Genomic DNA, 26572 nt, shown 5'->3' with positions numbered 1-26572 from the left:
AATCCATCAGTATTAGGTCTGCGGAAAATGACATTGCACGTCAATATGCTGCACAACGACACGACATTAAAGAGGCTAGAAGTCACATTTACCAAAAAAATGACGTTTATTTCTCTGAAATGCTCATAGAAAAGACATAATTAGAGTTTAAGGCATATATTGCACAGACTATAGTAAAGTTATTTATGTTGAAGAGGACATGTTCCCTCGATCCTAGGTTTAAGGCACAGTAGCCAGTTATACTGCCCATGGTAGTTCACAATTCATAAAATGAACTTGAAAACATCTTTAAGAATTCATTTGGTTGTATCAAAGCTACTTAAATCATGCCAGAAAAAAAAGAAAAAAGAAAAGAAAATCGAACCACGTATTTACATGCTTTATCACACCGTCTATCCTCAGTGTCATTTTGCATCGTATAACTGGCAATAGAAGCTATATAAAAAGAACATCGTCTGCCATACCCATAGTACTCTAATAAGCCAATTCCAGTATAAATCACCAGCAATGGGTTATCACAGTGGCATGATGTAGTGTTATGAGTCATCACTATCTAGTTAGTATTAAATATATAGATATATATATATAAAGTCTGTTTAAAGTCCTCAGCCTGACCATAACCTGTGTAATTTGAGGTATTAAACATTCTCCTATGAACAACTCTCCATCATGTACTTGCATGCATTTAATATAATTCATGATGCAACCACTGAGCGGTAGGAAGGGTGGGGCGAACCGTTATTTGGGCAAGTCAAAATGAACAAAAGAAATAACTTCGGGGATTACGCTCAGCAGTATTCTATCAATTACAGATCATGTTCCCGTCATCTACATGCAGAGGTTTAAAGTAAAAAAGGCATCGCAAAGCAAAAAAATAATGAAAAAATAGAGGAATGAAAAGACCCAAAACGACAGTTCACTTAATGTTGCTACAGTAAATTCACATAGGAACCCAGCTTACTTACAACTGTTAATACAGCTCTAGTTTTCAGATACATAGTGATTCTTTACTAAAAGACAGTTTCATGGAAACTACGACCTTAGATGCAATGATAAACAATTCTATAGAACCCGTGTCACTACAAACAGAGTGGGAGCACTGTCGAGAACGCATGATTTGTCTCCCAGTACCGCTGAACAAAAAAGTTGAAAACAAAACAAAAGCAATCAGGTGTTCAGTTAAAGCTGCGTCTGCTACATTTGCTTCGCCAAGACACTTTACATGATTGAAGACACACTGGTTTGAAACACTTTGACCAAAAACCCAGGAAAACCAAACTGGAAATTCCGGAACGATAATACAATCTCTTCTATTGAGCCTGAAATATTTGTATGCCACATGTAATTCATGGAAGTAGCAATAAAATAAAAATGAAAAGCGAATAGGTGGTACATCTCACAGCATGGTTTGAGTTTCATTTCCACATCAGCAGAGATAAGAGCCTGATGACATCATGTCGTTGGGCATCTCGCATTACCACAAAACATTGATTTCTGTAACTGGACCAATGTGGTGCAACCCCCCTCCATTCACACATAAGCGTGCCCAAAAAGAAGGAAAACGTTCAGAGGAACCTCAAACACACCTTCTTACTTTCCGTAACAGAGACATGAACAGACATTCCATCCTCATATATATATATATATATATATATACACATATATATATATAAATGTATGTTTGTACATCTTTCAGAACACTGTTTGCCAAGACATCATGCTAAAAAATGAAATCACAGAATACGCTCTGATCCGGGCCCTCCATAAAGGGGGGGTTATTTCTGAGAGTAAGGGGCGAGGATCGGTAGGCCTGGGATCAAACGGACAGCCGCTGTTCCGCCTTAGGAAGACATCAGAGGATGGCAGGAGGGGAGAGAGAGCGAGACGGGGACAGGCGCAGCGGAGGCATCTCATGCAGCCAGACCCACTGCAGTACAATCAATGTCTCCTCTTCCCTCTCCGCTCTCACAGGGTGAAGGGTGGGCTGGGTGGAATGATCAGAACAATTGGGCCTGCCCCCCCCCCCCCCAACCCAAAAATCAAATGAAAAACACAATATCTAAAGTGCACAGCTATAGTGGAGCATGATGCTTTTGTGACCCATGGAATAAACTCACATCTGCCTTTTCTTCTTTAAGACTGGTGGGGAATGATTAAAAAAAGGCCTCCTGGCAGGTTATCAAATACTATTTCATAATACATTCAATCAGTCCAGCACTGCTACTGAAGAGGCTGGCTATGCTGGCAGTTAAACCCATTTAAATTTTTAACGGTTTTTAGAGCTCTTTAACCCTTTACTCAAACAACATGGAAAGGGCGAAGACAGAACGGGAAAATGGCATACTGAATGAATACATTTTGCTTTCTGGAATGTTGGTTTGGAAGGATGCCGTTAAAATGTTTTCACCAAACAGCAAATGCCTACATCAGGAGTTCTATTTAAAATGCTAAAAAATGTTGCTCGGGAAAGCGAGTCTTTAAAACATGACTATTTTGCACCGCCCTTCTCTTCATCCAAGATTGCAAGCATGTAATCCAGTTCTTCTCCTCCTACAAGCTAATACTTAATCTAACAAATGATGTGGTTACATTCTCCTATATACATCGTTGGCCAGTCTTTGACAGTTCGGGCCCCTGTCCTTGTGTAAGGTACACACACGCGTCCACCCACAGAACAGTCTCCCTATTCAGTTCACTGGTTCACTCACTGCACGCAGCCCGTGCTGCGGGTTCCACACGGTGGGGATGGCACTCTTGACCACAGGGTGGGCCGAGGGCTGCCTGGCGTCACCGTGGACGACGCCCCACACACTGGGCCCCGCCGCAGCACTCCTCTGGGTGCTGCTGGTCAGAGTGTAGGGCGCGGCCTGGGAGGTCGTGGGGAGATGGGGAACCTGACCCAGGGCTGGGGTAACGGCTTGGGTGGGTGAGGAGGCCGGGGTGGAGGAGGGCGGACGCATGGGGGCTTGGCCTGAGGCAGACACTGGGGTGTGGCCGGGAGACGCAGGCGAGGACAGGGTTCTGCCGGGTGAGGGGCTTGGAACCCGGACCTGGATTAATGGGGATTGGTGGAACGACGAGTTAAGGACTTTCTTGGAGGCCGGGATGGGGGAGCAGGAAGGAGAGACTCCAATGAGACCCATAGTTGGGCTGGAAGCCTGGCTAGAACCGATGGAGACTTGGTGAAGCACTTGCTCAGCACCAGAAGGTGAACTACGAGCTGCGGGGCCAGATGGACTACAAGTAAATGTTGTGGAGACCGGAGCCAAACTGGAGTTTGAGGTCGTAAGTGGCTCCGAAGCCGGGGCCACAGAGTGGGTAGAGGTGGGCTTCTGTGCATGAGGTTGTTCTGAAACGGGAGTGGACACTGGCATCGAGAGGCCTTGGTGGGCGGGCGAAATTGGAGATTGACGAGGGCTTGTGGATCCTACTATGGACATCTGCACAGAGCTGTAAGGGACCGTGGCCATCGAGAGAGGAGACTGCCATGGCGAAGAGACATGGATAGAATCTAGACATTGAGCTGCCACTACAGACACCGGTACTGCAGCCCTCATGGGGTCAGAGACGGGAGAGGAGACCGTCAGGACCATGGCCTTCTCCATGAGACTCTGCACTCGGGAGGCTTCCATCACTTGATGGCGGTCCTCTGGCGGAGGGGTGGGGCTCATCTCGACGGCGCCGTCGGCGCACGGCGCCTCCAGGGGCTCCGTCTTCACAGCGGACCTAATCTGGCCCTCTATGAGCCGCTTCATGTTCTCCTGCTCCGCTGCCCTCTGCAGGGCTGCGTCCACCAGAAGCCGCAGGTCACTGAAGTCCTGGGTGGGGAACAGCTCCGGCGGCGTGGGGGGAGGCGTGTTGAAGAGCCCGCTGTGGGGGCTCGAGGCAGACCCCGTGCTGGTGATGACCGTGGCGCAGAGTCCCCGCTCCTCCGCCTCCTTCAGCAAACTCTGGGTGTCCAGCCTCATCAGGGCCTGCACCGCTCCTTCCCGCCCGGGGTAGCCGCCGCCGGTCAGGATGGCGGTCGCCGTGTTCCCCAGAAGGCTGAGGTCTAATGTGGGGGCGGAACGGATCACGGACGGCCGAGGTTGGGCCGGGGCCGAGGGACTCCCCGGGGACATCGCCGCGCCCAGGGAGGTCGGCGAGCGGCCTTCGGACTTCCAGCCGACTCGACGGGAGATGGTGAACTGGGTTGGGTCTTTACCGTCCTTGCGGAGCAGGTCGGGGAGTAGGCGCCGGCGTGCATTGATGAACCAATTGCAGATCTAAGAGGGGCAAAAATAGGCAAAAAACTTGAGGCCTGTTATTTGGAGTTGCAGAGTTCCACACACACATTTTCTTTCTCAATCTGGACTAGGACTTGCTTGCACCCCTTCTAATAGTACAATTCAAATTTGTACATATTCTGAAAATTTATAAAAACATGCAAATGATACCCGGCCTTCTGAACTTTATTTTAAAAAAACGTACGTTTTAGAAGAGAAAAAAAAACGTTAATCAGAAAACAAGAACTTCATGAGAATAAACACATCACAGTCTGGAGCATTTAGGTCACTGACGTGATAAGGATGAACAGGGATTTTGCCGGTGGCCTTACCTGCAACACAGACAGGTTGGTTTGACTCGAGAGGCTCAGCTTCTCTTGCTCAGAGGGATAGGCGTTGAAACGATGATCGTAGAGCCAACTTCTGAGAACCTGCACCGCCTCTTTGGGCAGGTTGCCACGGCGACGGCGCTTCCCCGACAGCCCTCCGCCCGACAGGTCGAGGGGCGAGGAGTCATCGCTGTCCGACATGGCCGACGAGAGCTCGTGCTCCCTGAGGCGCTCCTCTTCCAGAGCTGTTGAGTGAGTGCCAGCCGTCAGTTTATAGGCCTGTAGTCCCATTACTCAAATACCATATTTTTATAAAAGTGTAAAAAGTGGCTCAATGAAAAGTTTTCATAGCAGAAAATTCTAGGTAGAAACAGATGCTAAATTCTTGTAGATTACATTATCTTATAGTGCAAGTTAATTGTGGTAGCGCCAATGCCTGTTATACATCTATAAAGTAAAAAATAGATACATTAGCTGAATTCCATTATATAAAAAAATAAACGATTAAAATCCTTTACGTTTTTGACATTAGTTTGAGTATGGTTTTGTATCTACAAAAAGGCTAAGTCCTAAATAAGCTGCTTTTTATTATAGATTGTGATGAGACATTTTCAAACTATGGCTGGCCAGTGGCCATTGGAGGGAATCCCTTCAAATGGAGCATGCCTTATACCAATGGGGGGGGGGGGGTTAGAATGCAGCAAATGTCTTTCTCTGGGCTTTGGTGAAACCTGACCCCTGGGGCAGTGCCTGTCTTCACAAAGGAGATTGTGTGCATATCAACATCACAGTGGTCAGTAGCCTAGGAATCCATTGACCATGCAAAAGGGTGCTGTCTTCACCTCCAGAACTATCAGTGTAGCTCTGACTACCAGAATAGTTGACCATGTTTCAAATTCAAGATTCCTTTTTCCGTAAACAAAAATATTTTTCCACAGCCCATGTATAAGCAGCAAATTTGCACGAATCGAGGAATGTGCGGCTGGGTAAATGTTGGAATTTGAATGGCTAGGCTGGTGAGATGTAAAGGGTATTTGTATTGCAGTATTTTCGACAAACGTCAGTGCAACATGTAGTGGGATATCAGTGCCTCAGATTGAACATCAACTGCGACTGACGTTATAGCGGTCCTGAGTAAAACATGCGCGAATAATCCAATTGGTAGCCTAACTTCCATCAATGTCTAAATAAATGCAATACACCTCAATACGCCAATAAAAAGAAATCAGCTAAAACTACATAATTTACTTTATGTATTCATTTATTGTGCCATTTTTAAGACGTGATTGTCTCAAATCAAGCCAAGTTGGCCATGCGTTAAAACTCTGCTTCGTTAGGCTTGTTGACATTAACAAAAGGTCATTAAAGTCTTAGTTTTAGAATCCATCCATTATTTCCCCCCAGACAGGGTTTCACTAAGAAGTCAGCTTCAGTTAAGGCAGTCATGCAGCAAGATGGATGCAAAACCAGTCAAAAAGCCACCAACCAGAACAACTCCGACAAAGTGAAAAAGTACAAAATGTACCATTGATTGTTTCGGTTTTCTGCCAGGGGAACTAGCACTGGGAAAGTAAAAACTAACTAATATTTACATCGGCTAGCTTAGTGTAGCGAGGCTGTTTCACTGGATCCCTACTGTCAAACCAGTCAACCTTATGGAGGGGCATTGTTTACAAAATGTCCCTCCATCGACATACCAACACGTTGGTAACAAAGAAAGCGGTGATCCTATGAAACACGAGCAAGTATTTCAGGGGATTTCCACATAATATGCATCTCATAGTAGATGATTAAACCCAGCGTACCGGTTCAAAATAAAACGTCGTATACGAGTCGACGGCGTGTCAGTGGAGATTGAATACACGACTGACGAAGTTTGAATTTTGATGTTCCGAATCACGGTCGAGCCTAGACTTGATTAACCAGCCGTGATGTCTGGAGGGAACAGCGGGGATGACATTTGATCGTAAGAGGCATTGGCGAAGATTAACGTGAGCTTTTTTAGGAAATAAAATATTGGATGGGACTTTTAAACGAGCCGTGTTTAAATATCGCCAAAGCGCACAAAGAAAGCGAAGAAACGCACACGCTCCCGCTGCGTGCACGCCACTTCTCTGACGCGCCGCCAGATGGACACCATGCTTGAGATAACTAGCTAGTTAGCCGTCCCTCCAAATTCAAACACAAACACACACGCTGCATTTGCTCCAAACAAAAAAACACATTCCGTTTAAAACCCCACGCCAAACACAAAGGGCTCGAACAAGTAGTACAGTTTCGAGGGGTTCGAGTTTAAACACAGCTGAAAACACGATGAAATCCCCCCCTTACCTCGTTTGAACGGTTTCATTCTTTGTTGATGGCTTGCTTGAAAACACGCAGCTGTCGAAGTTCCTCGTACAATGCTCGTCCGCCGCCAGACGTTGACACAGAAGGGGGACTTTCTTGCGAGGCGCTCAGGATGCCGCGCGTTTTAGGAAACGTGAACGTATGGGTCGATTCTATGCCATGTACGGTTCACAGAAGAGTCCTTCCATTGCATTCCTCTTACTGCCAGAACAAATGTTTTTTTTGATTTGTCGCTTGTTCCCTTTACCTGCGCGCAGCAGCGCCAGCTCTTTGCCAATCTTGACAGCCGGAGCCGAACTAATCCCTCCTCCTAGTCGAACGTGACCCAATCACGGCTCGCAGTTTCTATCAGACAGACTGTGTCATCAGTCCCCGATGACTGATGGACAAACCATTTCATTCAAAATTCAGTAGCCTGCAGTTATCGTGGAAGGGCTGTCATTTTTATTCTTCTTTCACTGACATTTAATTTTGATGTTACGCAACAGCATTGCCCAATGTATTCGATTGAATTTAAATAATGATTATCTGCATCTGGTAGTTTGCTACAATGGCTGCATCACACGGAAGGCATTTTACGTAACGTTAATAGAAACGTTACATAAACCATTTCAAACATGGGGAGCTATGAATGTCTCTGGACTATTTTGCGTCATGCTTCTATTTGGAGACTTTTTAACCACATTACATTGTCAATTGTAAATGAATGCCCTTACATTGAAAGATACAATATGCAGTCTTTCAAAAGCAATCCAAGAAAAAAGCTATTGGATTGATCGAGTATTTGAGAACATTAATAATAAATGACATGGGTAGGCCTACTTCACCCCTGACACGATGATTGCTGGGGCCTTGCCTCTCAGCGGGTAGGGATTGTCAAGCAATATCCAGTTACAATTAGGTCTTCGCAGGAATGTGTTTGTAAACAAATGTAGTTCACTGGTCGCTTTGTTATTTAATAACCTCGGAACCTGTCGATATGTTGAGTACATCCACCAGTTACTAAATAAAGGAGACACAACACAAGTATCAACAAACGAGTCACCAAGAGTCAACAACATATCCACAAGTGAAACTTTTGAGAAAGTATTGTGTGCATTTTATTTAATTTGACCTCTCACCGTTATACATGGGACCACCCTTTAAAATAGTATAAATACATCTAGCATTGCAAAAGATTAAGCTTTTCAAACTGTGTCTCTTATATACAGAGTGATTTGTAACAGGCATGGGATAACATTATTAGAATGTATTTATTATCAAAGAACCCATGTACTTATCTTTAGTATTGCACATATACGTTTAATGTTAACAGAGAATAGCGAGAACAAATTTAATAAATCTATAATTTTTATATAAACAACTCATTCAGCAACATGTTCACCTCATAACACGTTTATACCAAACCCCCTAAAACCTTGGCAAACACAGTCTCTACATATAGCTTTATCGATACCAAACAAATCCTACTCATTAAAATATGTGCTTGTTTTATAAAATATTTCCTCTAGGGTTTGTAATGCTACATCTTATCTCCTGCTGATTGAGCATAGATTCGTATGCCTCCAAGTTTTCATATCCCACCCAGTGGCAGTCAGCAGAATTATTGGCGGTAGTTTCAATTTCTTTTTCTTTCCTAGTTGGCTTCTCTACAAGGCAGCATATTATGTTGTACTCCAACCTAGATCACTCTCTCCAGCTAGGTGTGCCCGTCCGTCTCTGACGTTGCTTTGCTTGTTGCCTATCATAATCAACAGAGACTCGGTGACCACACACACACACACACACACACGCACACACACGCACACACACCGGAAGTGGGGAAATATAAATACAAGACCTTGCATGGATGCTGAAAAGAGACAACGGGTTCTGCTCACTTTTGGTGAAAAGTGATATATTTAAATACAAATAAAAGGCAAGCAATTTAGGACCTGGGGGATAGGGACAGGGAGTTGACAATGGGGCCCCTTGACAAAAAAGCTTGGACACCCAAAGGGTGACCGGTAGTACTGAACTGTAAAGGGCAATGAAAGTGTCCACGGGGCCTTTTCGTCTGCATTATTTGAATTAGAATTTCTGTTGCCCAAAGTTACGCTTACATCCCATTTACACCCCATCCCATCCCATAATTGGTCATTATTAGGATTTGTGCATCTGCATCCTTATCAATGAGCCCTACATAAGAATACATGACCCCACTTTTTTTTTTTTTGTTGTGCACATTAGTTTCTGCCATGTGCATGATCCACAGTTGGTTTTACATAGAGTATTACTTATCTTCCATTTAAACGCAAGCAAATGCCCAACAAAAGAAAGCAAAGAACGAAGGCGGAAGGAGCTATCACGGGACCATTATCAACTTCAAATGAGCCACTGGGAAAATAACACAAGCACACAATGGAACCCTTTGGATCATGGATAAACCTCTCCAGGAAGTGGACCAGGTGTGTCCCATACATGACTGTGGCTGACAAGTGTGTATTGCAATGCGATCCTTGTATAAAGGAATAGATATGCCTCCGTCACTTGGCTGCCATTCACATTCACACTCAAGTCTTCTTAGGCTAGGAGCAGCAATGCTTGTCATCCATGTTGTGATAGTTCAGATCAGTGCGCACTATAATAGATGCATTTGCAGAAGATAGAAACCAAAAAAAAACACAAACGTTTGCATTCTTACAATGAACACATGATACATTTTCGACATGCATTCAAAGGATGGACCATGATTATCCATTTTTCAACCAACAAAACTACAAGAAGTTATTTCTCAGGTTAAAATTAAATGAACCTCATATAATCAATGTACCCAAATCACACCATTGTGCAGTTGATGTGGCCTTTGTGAAGAAAACAGACAACTATAATTCACCTCACCTAAAGTGATTGGAGTTAAACTTGTCAGACACAGACAGACATGGCTTTCTCTGGAATTCCATTGGAGCTGACAACAGAGGACAAACGGGACAAAAGATCTTGAAGGTGCTAACGACGCTAGGATTTTCACACCCCCGAGCCATTTACCTTAGTGAGTCATCCCCATCGAATACAACAGCACACAAAGACCGGCCATCAACTGAAAGCTCTGACCAGGAGAGAGTGAAACAGCCAGCCAGCTTGTTGTTGGCTCTTTCTCATTCAAAGCCCAGCCCAACATTTCTGGATCACAGTGGGTGAGAGGCAGAGCATTAGAGCCGCCGTAGGGCCAACCGGGTCGCATTGCACTTATTCAACACCAACAATGACACTGGGGGCTTGTGGTGGTTGGATGTCTGACAGACTGTGCGGATGGGCCCATTTGAGATGGAGAGGAAGACGTTTCACCCATACTCCAGACCCTCTAAACTTGTTTTGTGTTTTATGTGGGATAGTGTAAAAACAACAACAAAGGTTTAGCCTGGGGTTGCATTGACAACAGCAGCCCCCCTTGGGATGGGTGACTGCAATCAAGATTTAGAATATGTTAATGCCATCTAAATAGAGGGAGGGGGAAGTGTCACTGGAGAGCTGGGGCTTGAGGAAAGAACGTGCTACAACGCTGCCACCCAAACCTGGGACAGAGTGGGATACGCCCTTATTGGCCTCAACTCATGAATGAAGAACACACACACACACACGCACACACACAAATGCACACACACACACACACACACACACACACACACACACACACACACACACCCTTAACAATGAAGCCTGAAGTTAATAATGGTGTTGATGATATTGTATTGATTTTAAGATGTCAATTTGTCTTTGGCTTTACGGCATTTTCCCATTCACAAACAAGCTTATATGAATGAATGATGGCAAAGCGCAATGACCAAGACAGGCCATGCTTTCACTGAACTGAAATAACTGTTTGGCAGAAATAATAACAAAAAAGTAACTTTAACTGCAAATTGATAATCTTGCTGAAGAGTGATAAGAATACTGTTATATTGATGATATATCAATATATATTCCACTAGGGGTTGGCATTTATAAAAAGTAATATAATGAAAAACAATCTCAACACACTTTTGCATTGGATTGAGTGATATGGTTCAGTTGAAATATGAATCTTAAGGTGAAGCGATTTGAAGCATTTACCCATTGTATGCTTCACAAAAAGATGGAAAGGTGCTGCTACTGAATATCCAAGTCACCAAAACATACATCTCCACACAGAGAAGAAAGAATGCTTTAAAAGGAAGACTTTAAAAGGAATCCAAGAGGGTGTGAAGGAGCTTATTTCCATAGTGCCAGGAAATCTCAGGACACGCAAGCATGGCTACAGCCAGAGATTCTGATAGGATCGCTGGGCTTGGTCATCACATTTTCAGCAGGATATGCTTTTGTTCAATATATACCTACATCTTCTGCCCTAGTATCCTCCATAGTATTTTAAACCATGGATCGAAATATTTTGAAAGGATACACCCTTTAAAAAAACCTAGCATTAATCTATTTCGTGATTCTGAACACTAATTTAGTTCCATATTGCAAAGCAGAGTTATAATTATGGTTCTTCACATAGAAACGTGCCAAATGTGAGAAAATTAACAAAGAAAGACACGGTAGACAAAGTAGACTGAGCTTAGTGTATCTGTTGTGTATGTAATTCATGTGATGGCCAGAAGGTGGTGTTGTGCAAAGCTACAGGATAGCCAAGGCCTTGGAAAGACAGGAAGAGGAGAAACAGAAAAGCACACATATTTGACCCCTGTCTGATTAGTAGTAGATCTTATGGCCAAGATAAAATATTTATAAACAGTCTTAATAGAGTTTCTTTAGGAGAGATAATAATACCAGCGCTATTCATCATCGTTGATATTCAATAGTAGTAACAATAAGTGTTCATCATCAAGTAACAACGTGAGTCATCAGTCATTTAGGTGTTAGATCTAGGGAGTTCCCATAGTCATCAGGGCTCAACTGTGTGGGTGTCCACATTTTAAACACACTTGGACCACCCAGACCCCCAAACTCAATATCCCTGCAGCGTTTTGTTTTCTGTTAATTTTTTTTCTCTCCATCTTTTTTTTCCCGTTTGGTTTCTTCTCCAGGCGCCGGGAAGAACTTCCATTGACGATCCTCTTAACTCCTGAGATAAGAGCATCACCATGGATGACGGCCTCCTCCGCACCCTTCTCCCTCTCCCTGGTGGGGGGGTTCCCTCATAGTCTGGTCTGGGCCTCCGGGACGTAGATCTCTATGCTGTCAGCGCTCTCGGTGGCCGAGTTCTGGCGGAACGATGCAGCCTTCTTGGCGGCCAGCAGGCGCTTGCGGGCCTCCTGCCGCTGCTTCTCCACCGACGAGGCGGACGACGAGTCCACGCTCTTCTCGCGGCCCAGTGCCGGTCGCCCCTTAGCGGGCTTCTTGCCCGTCTCCTGGTCCTGGGGTGGGAGGGAGGCATGGTAGGGGAGGGGGGAACAGAGTAAAAAGGGGAAAGAATTAGTGATGCGAGGAAATGCAACGTGGACAGTGATTTAGTGTTCCTTCAGTCTTGTAAAGACATTGAAGAAAGGGCATTATTTACGACGGGAGAATTATTAAAACAGTGTCATTCACGGTATACACAATAAGCACGGCTGCAGAATTGAAATCAATCAATTCTTTATTATGGGAAAGGCCTGCTTGGAGACGTCAATGGTATTGGTGAGACATGAACAATGAACACACACGGCACACAAGACATGGCATCGACATTGCCATAGCAACATCAAGCAAGAACAATCAAGGCATATAAAAATAGGCAGACAAATTCAGGTTTCACACGAACAAACACGGGTTAACAAGCTCAAAACAAAAAGGTGGATAAAAAAAAAAGGCACACACACACACACACACACACACACACACACACACACACACACACACACACACACACACACACACACACACACACACACACACACACACACACACACACACACACACACACACACACACACACACACACAAAAGAGATAGGGATGGATTCTACTGGATGATTTTAGCCATGCTCAAGTAAAATTCCAACACAATTTACTGCAACATGCTAGACAACTCAACAAACCACGACAGATCAACCATTCCACACCAACGGCCCCCTTTCAAATATATTTCCCATGCATGTGAAGAGGGGGCGAGGCCTCTCTGACCCATCATGTCTGGCTGGGGTTGGCCCTGATCAGGGGCTCGCCCTCAGCGGGGGGAACAGGGGTAAGAGTGGGGGAGAGAGGGAGAGAGAGATAGAGGGAGAGAGAGAAAGAGAAACAGGGGAGGGGAGGGTGACAGTGGAGGTGGAGGTTGAGAGGTGGTGGTGGTGGTGGCGGGAGGAGTGAGGCCGGTCTCGACGGCTTTCCTACCCCAGCCAGGGTACAGGGCAGCAGGGGTGGGAAGTACCTTCCGCTCAGGGGACGAGAGGGCGGATGTGGCAGCAGCAGCGGCGGCGGAGGCGGCGGCGGCGGTGGAGGAGGCGGAGCCGGTCGCCGGCTGCCAGTCGTTGGACTTGAGGTGGTAAAGCTCGTCGAACTTGAGGCTGATGTCCTCGATGGAGAGCTGGAGCAGGTCCCAGAAGCCTGCCAGGTCCTGGGGGCTGGGCCGCGGGTTGGCGCTCACATTCTGCCCCCCACCCGGGACACGCGCCATCACGTTAGGTCAAGTAGGTTTGTATGTGTCACGTTGTCATATTTACAGTTGGAGTGAAATTAATGTATTATGAATGGGTAAAAAAGGGCCATTATATAATAATGATATTAGAAGTAGATGTTGGCCATATTACCCAAGTCTAAAAATATTTTTAAACCCACCCATTTAAGTCAGAAACAAACTATAAATATACACCTTTTAACTATGGTGAGTCATGTTTGGATAAAGACAAAGATAAAAAAAAAGAGGAAATAATCTCCCCTTAACTACCACTAGATGGCACTGTGGCACCGCAGCTGTTAGGAGATACCGGTTCACTACAAGGGTTGATCAATAAAATCAAGTGAAGCAGGCACTAAACTCAACATCAAGGCAAATACAACAACAAATAAGACATTAAAAGCTCGCAATTATTCCTTCAGAAAAAGAGCTGCGATCGATATGGAAAGTCAGCAAAAACCGATACGACACCATTTCTTTCCACAGCTTCTAATTTTAGACATCACACAGCCTTTGGACGCCTTTCATAAGCAGCCGATATGCTGTGTAAGGCTGTCTGTGACCAACGCTGCTTATTTGTTAAAGCACCAGAAAGGCTTAAATAAGATGATACAGTGACTCATTTAGAGCAACGGGAAATCATTTAAACGATGATAGGCAGCGCCCCAGCGAGACGAATTAAGCTCCACACAAATGGCTGTTAATAGCATGGTGTCAGCCCGATCAATAGATCAGTGTGTCGGACTGTAGGAGCTGGTCCTGTGACTAGTGTTAGCGAGACAGCTGCCGGACTCCCTGCTCACACTGCACTACTACTGGCTTTGATGAAGATGAGGCAGTGATGGCAAGACTTTTTAGAAGGAGTCTTAGGGACAGTAGGGTCAAAAATGTGGATCGTTTTTGTTCCGAGATGAAAGGCCCAGAGCAATGCTTTGAATATTAAAGTATCTAGTCAAGGCCTCTGAAAACATATTTTTTCCGCCTCCATTTTCAAAGAAATACACCAACGGTGTAATAGAAAATACACCAAAATGATTTAAAACTCTTGAGTAAGCATGCCAGGCTGATAGTTACACACTACAGTTGATTTAATTAAACTGAACCGAACTAACCAAACGTCAACAACCCCGAATTCCACCATTGTTCAAAGGTTTCTGGCGCATGCTCGATGTGTGAGAAACAACTGCCCTCTGTAAAGCGAGGTCTGGATATCATTGTTTAGCGAATGCACTGTTTCACCGGTCCATACATATAGACAGCAAAACATATATTTGTTTTCAGTGACCTGAACAGCAGTTTCGGAATGGACAGGAGGCCAAAATGCAGAGAAAATATGTACATATTCTTCTAATTACCCATATACATGTGAACGATGGTCTAGTAGTAGTAGCCAACTGTAATGATGAAATGGTTGCCGGGGTAACTTGGTGACCTATGGTGTTGCTTCAATCCTTGTGTTGTGTGATTTGGTGCGTGTGCTTGTGTGGCTGCTACTCACCAAGTTCTGGTCACACAGCCCCCGGAACTGTTGGAACTTCTGGGTCATGAGGAGCTGGGCACTCCCCACCGCGCTACGGACCTTCCCCAGCACTGCAGAGGACAGATAACACAGAACACAGATTACACCAGAACACAGATCACACTAGAAACCCGGATCACACAAGAAATCACACCTTTCTTTGATTTCAAATTTGTCCATCCAATATCTTTTGAAACCTGGACCTTGGATCCTACCAAACGAGAGAAAACGGAGCCCCCCTATAGCTTTAGCACAAAGCTACAGACGGTAATGTGAGAGAATATCGTCATTCACACCAATAGTCGGTTGCCTTTAAAAGTATAAAGCATGAGGAGTCATCGACAGGATTTAGGAAGAGCAGTGACATACATTAATATATACATATATAGAGCGCTTAGTGCAACACTGGCTTAGCTACGACATTAGTATTTTTAAAACCTCCATAGGCTGCCAGGAACATGGTGGGGGCAGATTACAGTGTTTTGGATGGTGGTGTCCTCTTTAAAGTCATCAAGGCCTGTAGAGCCTAGTGTCTGTGCCCATCTCTTTTCTTGCAGTCAGTGACTAGGCACCCCTCAAAACTGGAAAAAAACATTGGTCCCAGCTTACCAATAATCGTTGAATTAATGGTATCGTAATGTTACCTCTATGCCAGTGCTTTAAACTACAATGGAGGATTTTTCCATATCCATCGCCCACACACAGACTACCGTCAACAGTTTATACAAAACCAAGCTTTTAGTTTGATTATATGAACTCATGCATGCAGAAACGTGTTGTTGTTTTCTGTATCTGTGCATGGACATGTTGAACCTCCCAGACTGATGTTGAATCACTAATCTAATCTGGAGGTTTAATCAGTTCCAGGCAAGATTAGTGTAATTCTGAGGGATTACAGGCTTGCTTGTGTGGCAACCCCAGGTATTACCATCTCATCCCCCACCCCTCATCCCCCGGACGGAGCTGTGGATCAGGGGTGGGGAGTGCGGAATTGACAGACAGACCCCCATTGGGGTCTGGGTGGAGCCCCAGCATTTTGCTGCTTGTTAAGAGGACACAATGGTGTTTTGGATTTGCAAATGATATGGCTGGACGTGCAGCATTTCTGGGCCAAGTAACTTTGGATATGGCCTCATTTTTTGAATAATGATATTCATCCTTCGGACTCGGAAGTCGTAATGGGAATGAAGTCTAATTGGCTTGACGTCGTGTTAGAAATGGGCCACCCTTTTTCTGCTCTTTCACCGTTTTGTAAATACATTACGACTAGATTTAATATATACCACCATACCGTTTAGTATTTTGACATTTAGCATTTGCCTGTATACAAAGCGACTCTTGTGATTTTGATTTCGCATACACTTTCCCCGGAGGTTCTGCAGGCAGACACACGCTTAGCTGCCTCCAGCTAAAAGTCATAACCGTACCTGTAGACGACACGGCCCCGTTATCGGCTCTAACCCAACTCAGCCTGCAGAATGGTAAGTACGGGGGTGCGTGTGTGTGTGTGTAGGGGGGGTCATACCTTCCTCTGAGATCTGGTTCTCTTTGGTCTCCAGCTCCATCTGCTGGCACCAGCCCTCCATGCGGCCCGACTCCGCCTGCAGCAGCTTCAGGAACCAGTGGCCGTCTCTCCTGCACAGCGTCCCCCCACCCCCGGAACCGCCACCAGCACCTCCTCCTCCTCCTCCTCTTCCCCCGACCCCAACGCTCACACTCTCCAGCCAGGGGTCCGGCGGCGGCAGGGACGAGGGGTCCAGGGCGGGGTCCATGCTCTCGGAGAACGAGTCCGAGCTGCTGCGCGTGGTGGAGCGGTTCAGGATCTGCCGCGGCGGGGGCGGAGGCGAGGTGGAGCAGGAGGTGGTGGCGGCGGCGGTGGCGCTGGCGGTGGTGGTGGTGGTGGTGTCTCCGAGGCCCTCGCCGTTGTCCAGCGAGGTGCTCCCCCCGCGTTGGGAGTCGGTGGACTGGCTGGCGCTGTTCACCATGACCTTCCTCTCGGCGGCCCGGCCGTTGCTGGAGGTCAGGATGGCGGCGGCGGCCGAGGGCAGGTCCGGCGTGGGTTCAGAGTCCTGCTTGGAGGCCATACTGCCGGAGTGGCCGACCCTGGAAGACAAGAGGACCACGGCGGGGCTCAGTGTCGGTCGGGGCTCAGCGGGGCACTACAGTAGAAGATGCTGGTTTTAATGCATTTTCTGTCCAAATGAACCACGGCAACACCAAAGATAAGGGCAACCAGCAAAGCAAGGAGAGATAAGTCAAGGAGAAAACTACTAAAGCATATTAAATCTATTACGACTACACAACAAAACACTCATCCGTATCGCCTTATCTTTAATGGTAAACATTGACCTAATACAACAATGCAAACAGTATAATCACAGAGGAGGGCCATCCACCAGAGAATGTGGTTAATATTGTTTGCTAGGCCATGGTATGGCATGCCCACAAAGTATATCAGCATAGTCTATCACGTTACATTGCAGTCTGTTTCATCCTCATGAATGAATGCAGGCAAAATGTTTTGGCTGGGTCATTGAAAGTTGCAATCAGATTCTGAGTAGAAGAAGAAGAACAAGACTAAGGAAAAAGTTGATTACCTTCCACAGTTTGGGCGTGTACTCTACAGCCTTCCTCGGGAGATGTTACAAGATGTCAAGGGTGTGAGGTGTGGTTGGCAGCCAGGTGAGTATAAGCCTGTCTTGCCGGGGGGGGGGGGGGGGGTTGGGGGTGGGGTTGGGGGGGGTGGGGGTGTGGCCCGACTGTGTAAGTAAGAGAGGGTATGACGGATAGTTGGTATGGCTCCGCCTCCCCTAACCCCCCACCGTCTACTGAATCCAGTACATCCAATGAGGACTTGGCGATCCTTCAATGATCCATCATGGGGGATATAGTCCCTTGTTTAGTCCAGAGTATGCTTTTCTCCCTCTCTTGAAATGGTCTGGCCTATTCTTTAGCTCCTCTCTGGCTGTGCTAGTTTGCCGCTTCTTTTTTCATGAATAAAAGAAAAGCAAGATGGTGTTCAGGTTATTCTCTGAGTGAAACCCCACCCTTCATGGATGTAATGCAGTTTGTAGAAACCGTAATCAGTAATCAGCTGACATTCCTTTTCGGTTTCAATCAGGATTTTTTATGAACCAAGTAATGGCCCGGCTTAAGAGTGCAGTGTTTCATCACAAGTAAGGAGATTTCTGGATTATTCCCCAGCCCAAGCGAATTGATGTTGTTTTCTGTAATCTACTATTCTGTCTTCTTGGGAGCTCTTTTTCCTGGGTTTGGGTCCTGTACCGGGTAAATATTGAGTCTATCCGAGTGGATACAGCTGACAAGTTTATGGGTTAGTGGGTTAACTACGGGAACAAGACTCTTCACCAGACCTGATAGTGGATACAGAGATTCATGTATACTTTGCAAGCGGATGGATCGGTTTCTTTCACGTTAGGCGGTGGACTTGCTGTCGTCTGTTGACTTCCTGTCTGTTCTTTTTGGATCCTCACCAGAACATATTCCACACGCAATTCATATACCATAATACCATCATAATTGCTGTTAATTCTCGGTAAAGACTTGGTAATTGTGTTTAGCGACAAACCAAGCAATTATTTCTCTCTGTAAAAGATTTGGACTATATATATATATATATATATATATATATATATATATATATATATATACACACACACACACACACACACACCAACAGCTGGGTAGAAGGGCTCGAGTTACGGGCTTTAATGAGAACTAGAGCTAACCATTGACTGGCTTCCGGGACCTTGATAAAGGTGTCTCCCTACTGACACGCAGGGACATCTACACAGGTGAGATACAGTAGGTAGACACAGAGGTAAAAATATTATAAATACAAACAGAAAAAAAGATTATAACAAGTATAGGAGCAGGGAGTGGCAGGTTAGGGGTTCGCTAAGCCACAACAAAAAAGGGCATTGTCAAAGCATATATGCAAAACAAACAGAACAAAAATGGGCAAATATAAATAAAACAGTAGGCATTCATATATTCCGTAAAAAAAATATTATTTTTACAGGAACTGGTTTGAGCAAAGTTCAGTCAGGAGAAATGTAAATATACTCAAAGCAGTTACTATTTACACAAAACCAGGTCTATCATGCAAAGACAGGAAAAATCGGGAGGAAGAGCCGAGCAAATGTCCATCTGCGTGGTGTAATGGCAACGACCCGGCTGCTACAAACATGGGGCAGCGGGACACGTAAAGACTTCTAAGCGTAATACATTCAACAGAAGACCCAGGAGACCAGTAGAAACACTGAACAGCTGGCCCTCCCTTAAAGAGAAGTGATGAACTGCACCAAGGTGATCAACGCCTTCGAGATCTGTTCTGAGGAAAACGGGCTCCCCGGTTACCAGACCAGGGGAGAGGTCGAGAGAAGCATAAATATGGCGGCCTCACAACGAGGGTGCGAGGAGGAAGAGGAGGTGTAATGACGGCAACAGGAAGTGGACTTACTGCCAGCCGTCCTCCACCTGTACACCGATGGACTGAAACCGGGCCAGCTGCGGAGAGTCCTCTCGCTGGACCTCCTGAATACAGTCCACCTGAGAGGTAAACACACACACAAATATAACCTTTTAACCCCATAAAAGGCATCATCTATATTATAGCCATTGGTCAAATACCAACGCTATACCAAACAGTTGTGCCCTGCAAATGAATACCCATTTACTGTCTTTCATCAGAGGCTTTTAGCGTATGTGAGCTACAGGGAATTCCGAAACCCACGGATGAGGTATAGGGGCAGGCCTTCACGCTCTCTTTAGCTTGTAGTATCTTTTGCTGGGAGTCGAACAACACATTCAGTACACTATCACGTCCCCTTTCAGTTACAAATGACTGGTCTTGTATAATGATAACACTAACCTTAGTGGTGAGGTCTGAAGACTATTAGGGGAAGCATTAAGAAAATATTTGTTCCATCAAATGGACAAATATTCCCAGAAACCGTTCTCAATATCATAATTAATGGTAAATGTCTAATGGCCTTAGGAGACGGTTTTGTTTACGCAAATGGTTTGGAAAATGGAGACCACTGTTATTACAGAAGATAGAGTGGAAAATTGCGGTCCAAAGGGAATGATAAATATACACATGCCCAGCCTTTCAGGCGATGGAGGTTGCATGTTCAGTTAAGTATTATTGACCATTTACAGACACTGTAGTAGTTAGCTCACTTGAGACTCATATATACCCATACATTTATGGAGGATTATACCACGGCACTGTTCAACTTTGGTTGGTCAGTGACATTCCAATGGTATGCATTATATTACAACAACATGAGACCTCTGGCTCTTAACAGGTCAGAATCAATGCACTACAAACTCGACATTTCAAATGACCGTCCATTACAGTTATTGACAGATGTTTCCGTGACACGTAAAACCATTATGCTCCAAGCACAGCCGATATATCAATTGAATTTCAGCTGATCCAAGTCCATTAAAAATACGTTATAGAGGACGGTAACATATCGAATCATTGTTGCCAACTGTGGTAAGGGCGAAATAAACCACAGTCTGGGTTTATTCCTTACCAAACGTTTCAAGAGAGAAAATACACTGTTAAGAACAACACCAACTTCACTGTTAGGTTTCCCTTTTGACAAAGATGTTATCCTCTGTTTCCTGCCCAGGGACTACAGATGAAAATGTGCTTATAGCTACCTCTGGCACTGCTAATGAGCTGAGCATTGTCCCAGCTAAGGAAACCAATAAACAAACTGCTGTCGTCAACCCCAGCTGAACCCCACCCACCAGCATTCAACTCAAAGCACCAACAGCCACCTAGGCGGGCGGGCCGTGTCCCCTACCTGTATCCCTATGGAGGACAGCTTCCTCCTGGGCATCGGCGCCACCAGAGGCTCCTCCCCCAGCAGTCCTCCCTTACCGCCTCCGCCTCCCGTCCGCAGGGGAGGGAGGTCGTGCTGCACGGCGGTGGAGGCGTGCGAGTGGGCGCGCGCGTGTGAGTGTGCGTGCGAGTGCGACCGCGCGTCGTTGGTGTCGGTGCACGCGTTGGCGTTGGCGGCGGCAGCGCCGATGGCGCCGAGGATGGCCGAGGCGTAGGGCTCGCGGGCGAGGGCCACGGGGACAGCGGTGATGGTCTGCAGGGGCCGCGGGATGCCGCGGGCCAGGCTGTTGGCGTGGCTGCTGTCCAGGCTGTCGGACGAGTTGCTGTGGGCGTGGCTGGACTGGCTGGTGGCCTCCGAGCGCCGGTCCTGCAGGTCCTGCAGGTAGGTGTCCTCCTGCGCCGACTCGGTGCTGCTCTGCACCGTCACCGAGCTGTAGGGCTTGGAGGTGGTGCGGGGGGGCACCGGCGGCGGGGCCGTCCGCTTACTGGTGGTGATACACGTGGAGACTGGAGGAGAGGGGGGCAGCAGGAGGAAAGAGAGACAGAGTGTGATAGAGAGACACACACAGACAGAGAGAGACGGATGCAGGCAGATACAAGAGAGAGACGGATACAGAGGATCAGATAGACGGAGGAGAAAGAGACGCAGAGAGAGAGAGAGAGAGAGAGAGAGAGAGAGAGAGAGAGAGAGAGAGAGAGAGAGAGAGAGAGAGAGAGAGAGAGAGAGAGAGAGTCACACACACACAGAAATATTGACACACACACAGACACACAGACAGAGATAGAAAGAATGAAAGGAGAGAGAAAGAAAGAAAGAAAGAAAGAAAGAAAGAAAGAAAGAAAGAAAGAAAGAAAGAAAGAAAAAGAGGGAGGGCAGGGAGACAGAAGGGAAAGAGCGACAGAGGGGGAGAGAGAGACAGAGGCATATTGGAAGAGGTTGGAGAGAGGGTAAGGGTAAAAGGGTAAAAAGTTGCCGGATGTTAAAACAACAGCTGAATTAACAAAACACATCTACAGGAAGATGGGATGTTTGACTTTTTGTGAACTTGGGAACAGAATGGCCCATGGCTCTCCGATGCAGTGCCATTGTCCTGAATAAAACCAAACACATAGGCCGGGTTTTTCAGTTACTTTAGTAGATTTCTCAGATCAGAATTGAAGTTCTCAAAACTACCTGTTCAATCTTCACATCATTGTGTCACTTGTGCACATCAAAAAAGTCGTTTCTCATGTCTTTGAACAAGTTGCAAATGCTTTGGTACATTCATGCAAATGATTATGTACAATTCTCTGCTCTTTCTTACATTATCAATTGCTTATGTCATGTTGATCACAATTTATTGTAATGGGTCTCTATTGAATAGTCGCACCCCCACAACATTTATGCATGAATTCATTGCATAAGCCTTACATGCAATATGGTTGAACAAGTTGTCATAATGTGTCAAGCATATTTCTATAAATTTCCATTAGACTTTCTTTCTAAATCAGTCCTGTATTTGTAAATTGCTACCACGTGAATCATGACTTTCTCTAAAGAAGGGAAATGTGTGAAGTTAGATCGACCAACGATCAACCAGTTTACAGAAATAGCTCAAAGGTGCATCTCATGAACCATGAACTGACAAGTAGCTGGAGCACAACACAATGTTACATTGTCTGACAATGGAAGGACAAGGAATTGGAAGGGGTCAACAGCCAGAGAGAAGAAGAAGAGGTAGAGGAGTGAGTCTGCGTGAGCAGGAGAATTTGTGGCCCAACAGACAGGAATGTCAGGAGGTGTAGGAAGACTGCACTGTAATTCCTACAGCAATGCATGTACAGTTTACCCTAAAGAGATTGTCCTATGTTCACATTTCTAGCAATGACATGGTCTGTCAACAAATTACAGTACAAACAGCCAAAGCGTAAATGTAAATCTTGCCAGTCTCTTACAATCAATCTCCCACATACACTAAGGTGTAACTTACAATTTACAATAATTGTCTTCAAAACTTTAGCCATAGTACATCATAACATCCCTCCAGAATACACTGTTATATTGACAACATGACTAAGCAATTTGACTGTCTTATCCGTACACAATGACACAAGGACCTGTCATTCTGATGGCACTGACATGTTCATTGACACAGATATTTACCTTTGAGAGATGAACTAAGGATTTTGAGCAAGAGACTGGCTTTTGCAGGTAATCCATGGTGTTTTGCTATTTGTAAGAATTATTTTGAGAAATGCCTTTACTGTTTTGCAAATGTTGAGGATGATTCGAGAAATGTACCAAAGCGACTGAGTAGTGAACATGAACATCATTAGTTCATTTGTCACAATCAAAATCATTAGTACACATAAACAAAATTAGTAAATGATTAGACCATTAGTTAACTGTTGTATTAATGTTAGTTAATGCTTATTACGGCATAAATTAATGTTTATTAATGGGTAATTAATGTGTCAGGAGGATACTGTAAAGTAGATCATTGAATAAGCTTTCCACCATGAAGTAACTGAATGCAGCTTGCTTAATTACACACACACACTTTCCAAGGTCGACCAGATGAAATCCAAAGTTACAAAACAACAGTGAACTCCATTGCTCTATCAATATGAATGTTTTTCATGCACTTGTATACCTCATAGCTCTCTCTCTCTATATAAATATACAATTGTCCCATGTGGGCAGATCTACAAGCTTAAAATGTGTATGCCAGTAGTCTCCACAATGGAGACCTTCATGTAGGCTTACATACAGCCCATAAAAGTCCTGCAGACAGCATCTTGCCAAGAAACCCAGGGACAGGGGTAGTGGGAGTGAGTGAGTAGAGCGGAAAAGAGCGAGAGGGAGAAAGAGACAGAGAGACAGCGACAGACAGAGAGAAGCCAGTCGATTCGAGCTTGGAAAAAGCTCAAGCCAAGCTCCTTGTTATCCGCTCCCCTGTGTGCTGGCCGGGGTCCATTATATCTGGCCGCGTTGTGCCAGACTCAAGATATCAGGTATAATGCGGGTCAGTGAGGCCACTCAATCACTGTGATTTGCAACTTATCTGCAGGGCCAAAGAGACAGTCACACAAACTGGGGAACCAAATGTCCTATCTATTAAAAAAAAGCTTTGGGAAATTGTGAGTTGACGTCCCCTCCCCTGCACAGTAAACCACTGTGACAGCCCAGTGGAACAGGTTTAAGCATAGTGCTTCATATTCGTTGGCATGACATACGCATAATATCACAATACGTGCTCAAGGTATCAGTGATATTCATCATTTCATCGCGTCAATTGATAATTCAAATTGTATTCAAAAGACTTGGTGGTTAAACTCCTCTGATGTTGATTTGAACCACCATACAAGGTGAGAGGGAGGCTGTGTTGCAGGCCAACAAACTGACTCCTGTTCAGCATGAATTCTGGCACCTGGGCTAGACAGGCCCTTCTGGAGCCATATAAGAGTATAGTGGGATACATCTAAAGGTGAGCAGAAGGGGTCATTGTCAACATCAACAAGAGATGCTTCAAAGTGATCTGAGAACGAAACCAAATCCCATTTAAAAACACAAATAGCAAACATCTTTCTACTGATATACTCGTTTTATATGTTGGAAAAACTAATGTGACCTTCCAGACTGAAAGGCTTGTCTGTAGAATCTTGTCAGAAAACCAATCTTCACTGTTTGTAGTGTAGTTGGTTGAACCACATGCTGTGTTTTGAAATGGAAGTGGAAATCCTGTATGTTTCCATAGGTTCATCTGATGGCATTCATCTTGCATTTAACATAGCCAAGCTCAGCTTGGCTATGTTAAATGCAAGTGAGGTAAACGGGACTGCTTCTGAATAAACGCATATATTGTATCTCCCGCAGCACTAAGCCTTTTTAACATATATTCCACAATGAGGACTTTGTTGTTGTCAAAATGTATTAGATCTCCAACACATTTAAACTGTTATCCTACAGACACTAAGCACCCTTGTTGTTTTTGCACAAACAGAGAGCTCAAGTAAAGCCTTGTTGGCTGAAAAAAACAGCAGAACAACACCCCTGCAATGCCGTTTTTATTTCATCAGACCTACCAGATCCCCAAATGGGCCCTTAGAGCTTCTATAACCACATCTTTCATGATCTCAAGCTCCCCGTCTCAGGCCCTCAGTCTAAAACCTCAACCTGCTGCTAGCCTGTGGCAACGTACAGCGTGGGACATCACACTAGGGAACAACTACTGACAGACAGCCAGGGTCTGCACAGACAAACCCTGAGTCGGGGACGTGGGAACGACTGGGGCTGTCATCAAACGCTTTCGATCCTTATCGCTACACAGCACACCTGCTCCTCTGTGTGACTTTGTAGGCTTTGGGTGCGTGTGTGGGTGTGTGTGCGCTAGCCACCAGGGCAATGTGTGCGTGTGTGTCACTCCAGGTGTGCAAGTTCATCCTTCTGCACAGGATTCAACCCCCTTGGGGTGGAACAGTACAAACACAGACACACACAGCCACACACACACAGCCACACAGGCACACACAGCTGAACTCGACTGAATACATTCCATAGAAAAGGGTTCCTAACTGACATATGACGTTGCATGGGAGATTAAGTATCGACTCTGCCGGGGTAACTTGGGAAATGAAGAGCGTGGACAGTCTGTTCCTGCAATGTTCTTTCTTTGTGAGATGTACACGCATCACTTGACAGTTGACACGGATGAGCCATGACAACGATGCTGACATTTCATGCCCAAAAAATGAATAGACTGCAATAAGCGAGGAGCGGATTTGAATCATGTTGTCATTTATCTGCCTTGAAGCCCAACTGTAAACAGGTATACATGCCAGCCACTCAAGCTCACGACATATCTCCTAAACAGACCTGAAGAATGTTTAGACCAGGGAGTTTTCCAGCCTGATCCAAGACAATGGCCGAGTTGTTCTGACTTGTTGTTTTTGTGCAATGGGTTGAGCATTTTTGACAGAAGCAACAAGTGGCCATGTACTGCCAAATGGTTCCAGTGAATCTTGAGTGGGCTTCGCTGTTGTGATGGTACTTTAGACCACAGTGGCAGAGCTGTGCACCACAGGCCTTTTACCATCATGCGTTTTCAGGGCAGGAGAACCACATTTAATAGCAGGACAAACAGTCTGGGGGATCTCTGGTTGACCCGTTCACTCATTTTTAATACTGAAGCATTGGGAACTTATTATTGACAGCACACCACAAGTCAGAAGGAATACAGATTTAAGGCAGGCTCTTCCATCAGATTAGGTCTGCAGCAGTATGATTTTTCCCTGGTCCATGGATGCATTTAATTAACTATTTTCAAAGTCAAACTTTCTCCACACCCGGTTTTCAAAGGCTGGTTTCCTACATGGGTTAACACACACACACACACACACACACACACACACACACACACACACACACACACACACACACACACACACACACACACACACACACACACACACACACACACACACACACACACACACACACACAACCCTGCTCCTAAGAAGGATCCCACTAAACAGCTGCTTTTTTGGCCAGGGTCGGTGCTGCATGCGTGTCGGCTTTCCGCTGATTTATCTAGTGACTACAACTAAGAAACCAGAAACTGAATCTAGTTGATGA

The 26572-nt window shown here is 45.4% G+C and overlaps 2 protein-coding genes across 4 annotated transcripts in view; both read right to left on the bottom strand.

Annotated features, from left to right (window-relative positions):
* Positions 1 to 87: 87 nt before the first annotated feature.
* On the bottom strand, positions 88 to 7275 carry LOC132470632 (uncharacterized). The gene is made up of 3 exons (XM_060069400.1): positions 6926 to 7275; positions 4598 to 4839; positions 88 to 4265 (listed from the first exon to the last, which is right to left on the bottom strand). Exons 1-3 carry the CDS (start codon positions 6942 to 6944, stop codon positions 2688 to 2690), a joined length of 1839 nt encoding a protein of 612 aa, XP_059925383.1. The 5' UTR covers positions 6945 to 7275; the 3' UTR covers positions 88 to 2687.
* A 744-nt stretch (positions 7276 to 8019) lies between these two features.
* The window catches only part of dlgap4b (discs, large (Drosophila) homolog-associated protein 4b), a 104463-nt gene continuing 85910 nt past the window's right edge, over positions 8020 to 26572 (bottom strand). For all 3 annotated transcript variants that reach the window (XM_060069393.1, XM_060069394.1, XM_060069395.1), the window contains 6 exons: positions 20921 to 21465; positions 19561 to 19649; positions 16603 to 17180; positions 15057 to 15148; positions 13313 to 13531; positions 8020 to 12321 (listed from right to left, as the gene is read on the bottom strand). In XM_060069393.1, coding sequence (XP_059925376.1) covers positions 12103 to 12321; positions 13313 to 13531; positions 15057 to 15148; positions 16603 to 17180; positions 19561 to 19649; positions 20921 to 21465 — 1742 coding nt within the window. In that variant the 3' untranslated portion in view covers positions 8020 to 12102. The remainder of the gene's footprint in view (positions 12322 to 13312; positions 13532 to 15056; positions 15149 to 16602; positions 17181 to 19560; positions 19650 to 20920; positions 21466 to 26572) is intronic.

Source organism: Gadus macrocephalus, chromosome 13 (genome assembly GCF_031168955.1).
Source record: "Gadus macrocephalus chromosome 13, ASM3116895v1".
NCBI lineage: Eukaryota > Metazoa > Chordata > Actinopteri > Gadiformes > Gadidae > Gadus > Gadus macrocephalus.
This window is presented reverse-complemented; position numbering and strand designations above follow the sequence as displayed.

Coding starts and splice junctions, on each gene's coding strand:
- LOC132470632 (XM_060069400.1), bottom strand. Junction 4,266..4,597: donor CCAACCTGTCTGTGTTGCAG/GTAAGGCCACCG, acceptor TGCCCCTCTTAG/ATCTGCAATTGGTTCATCAA.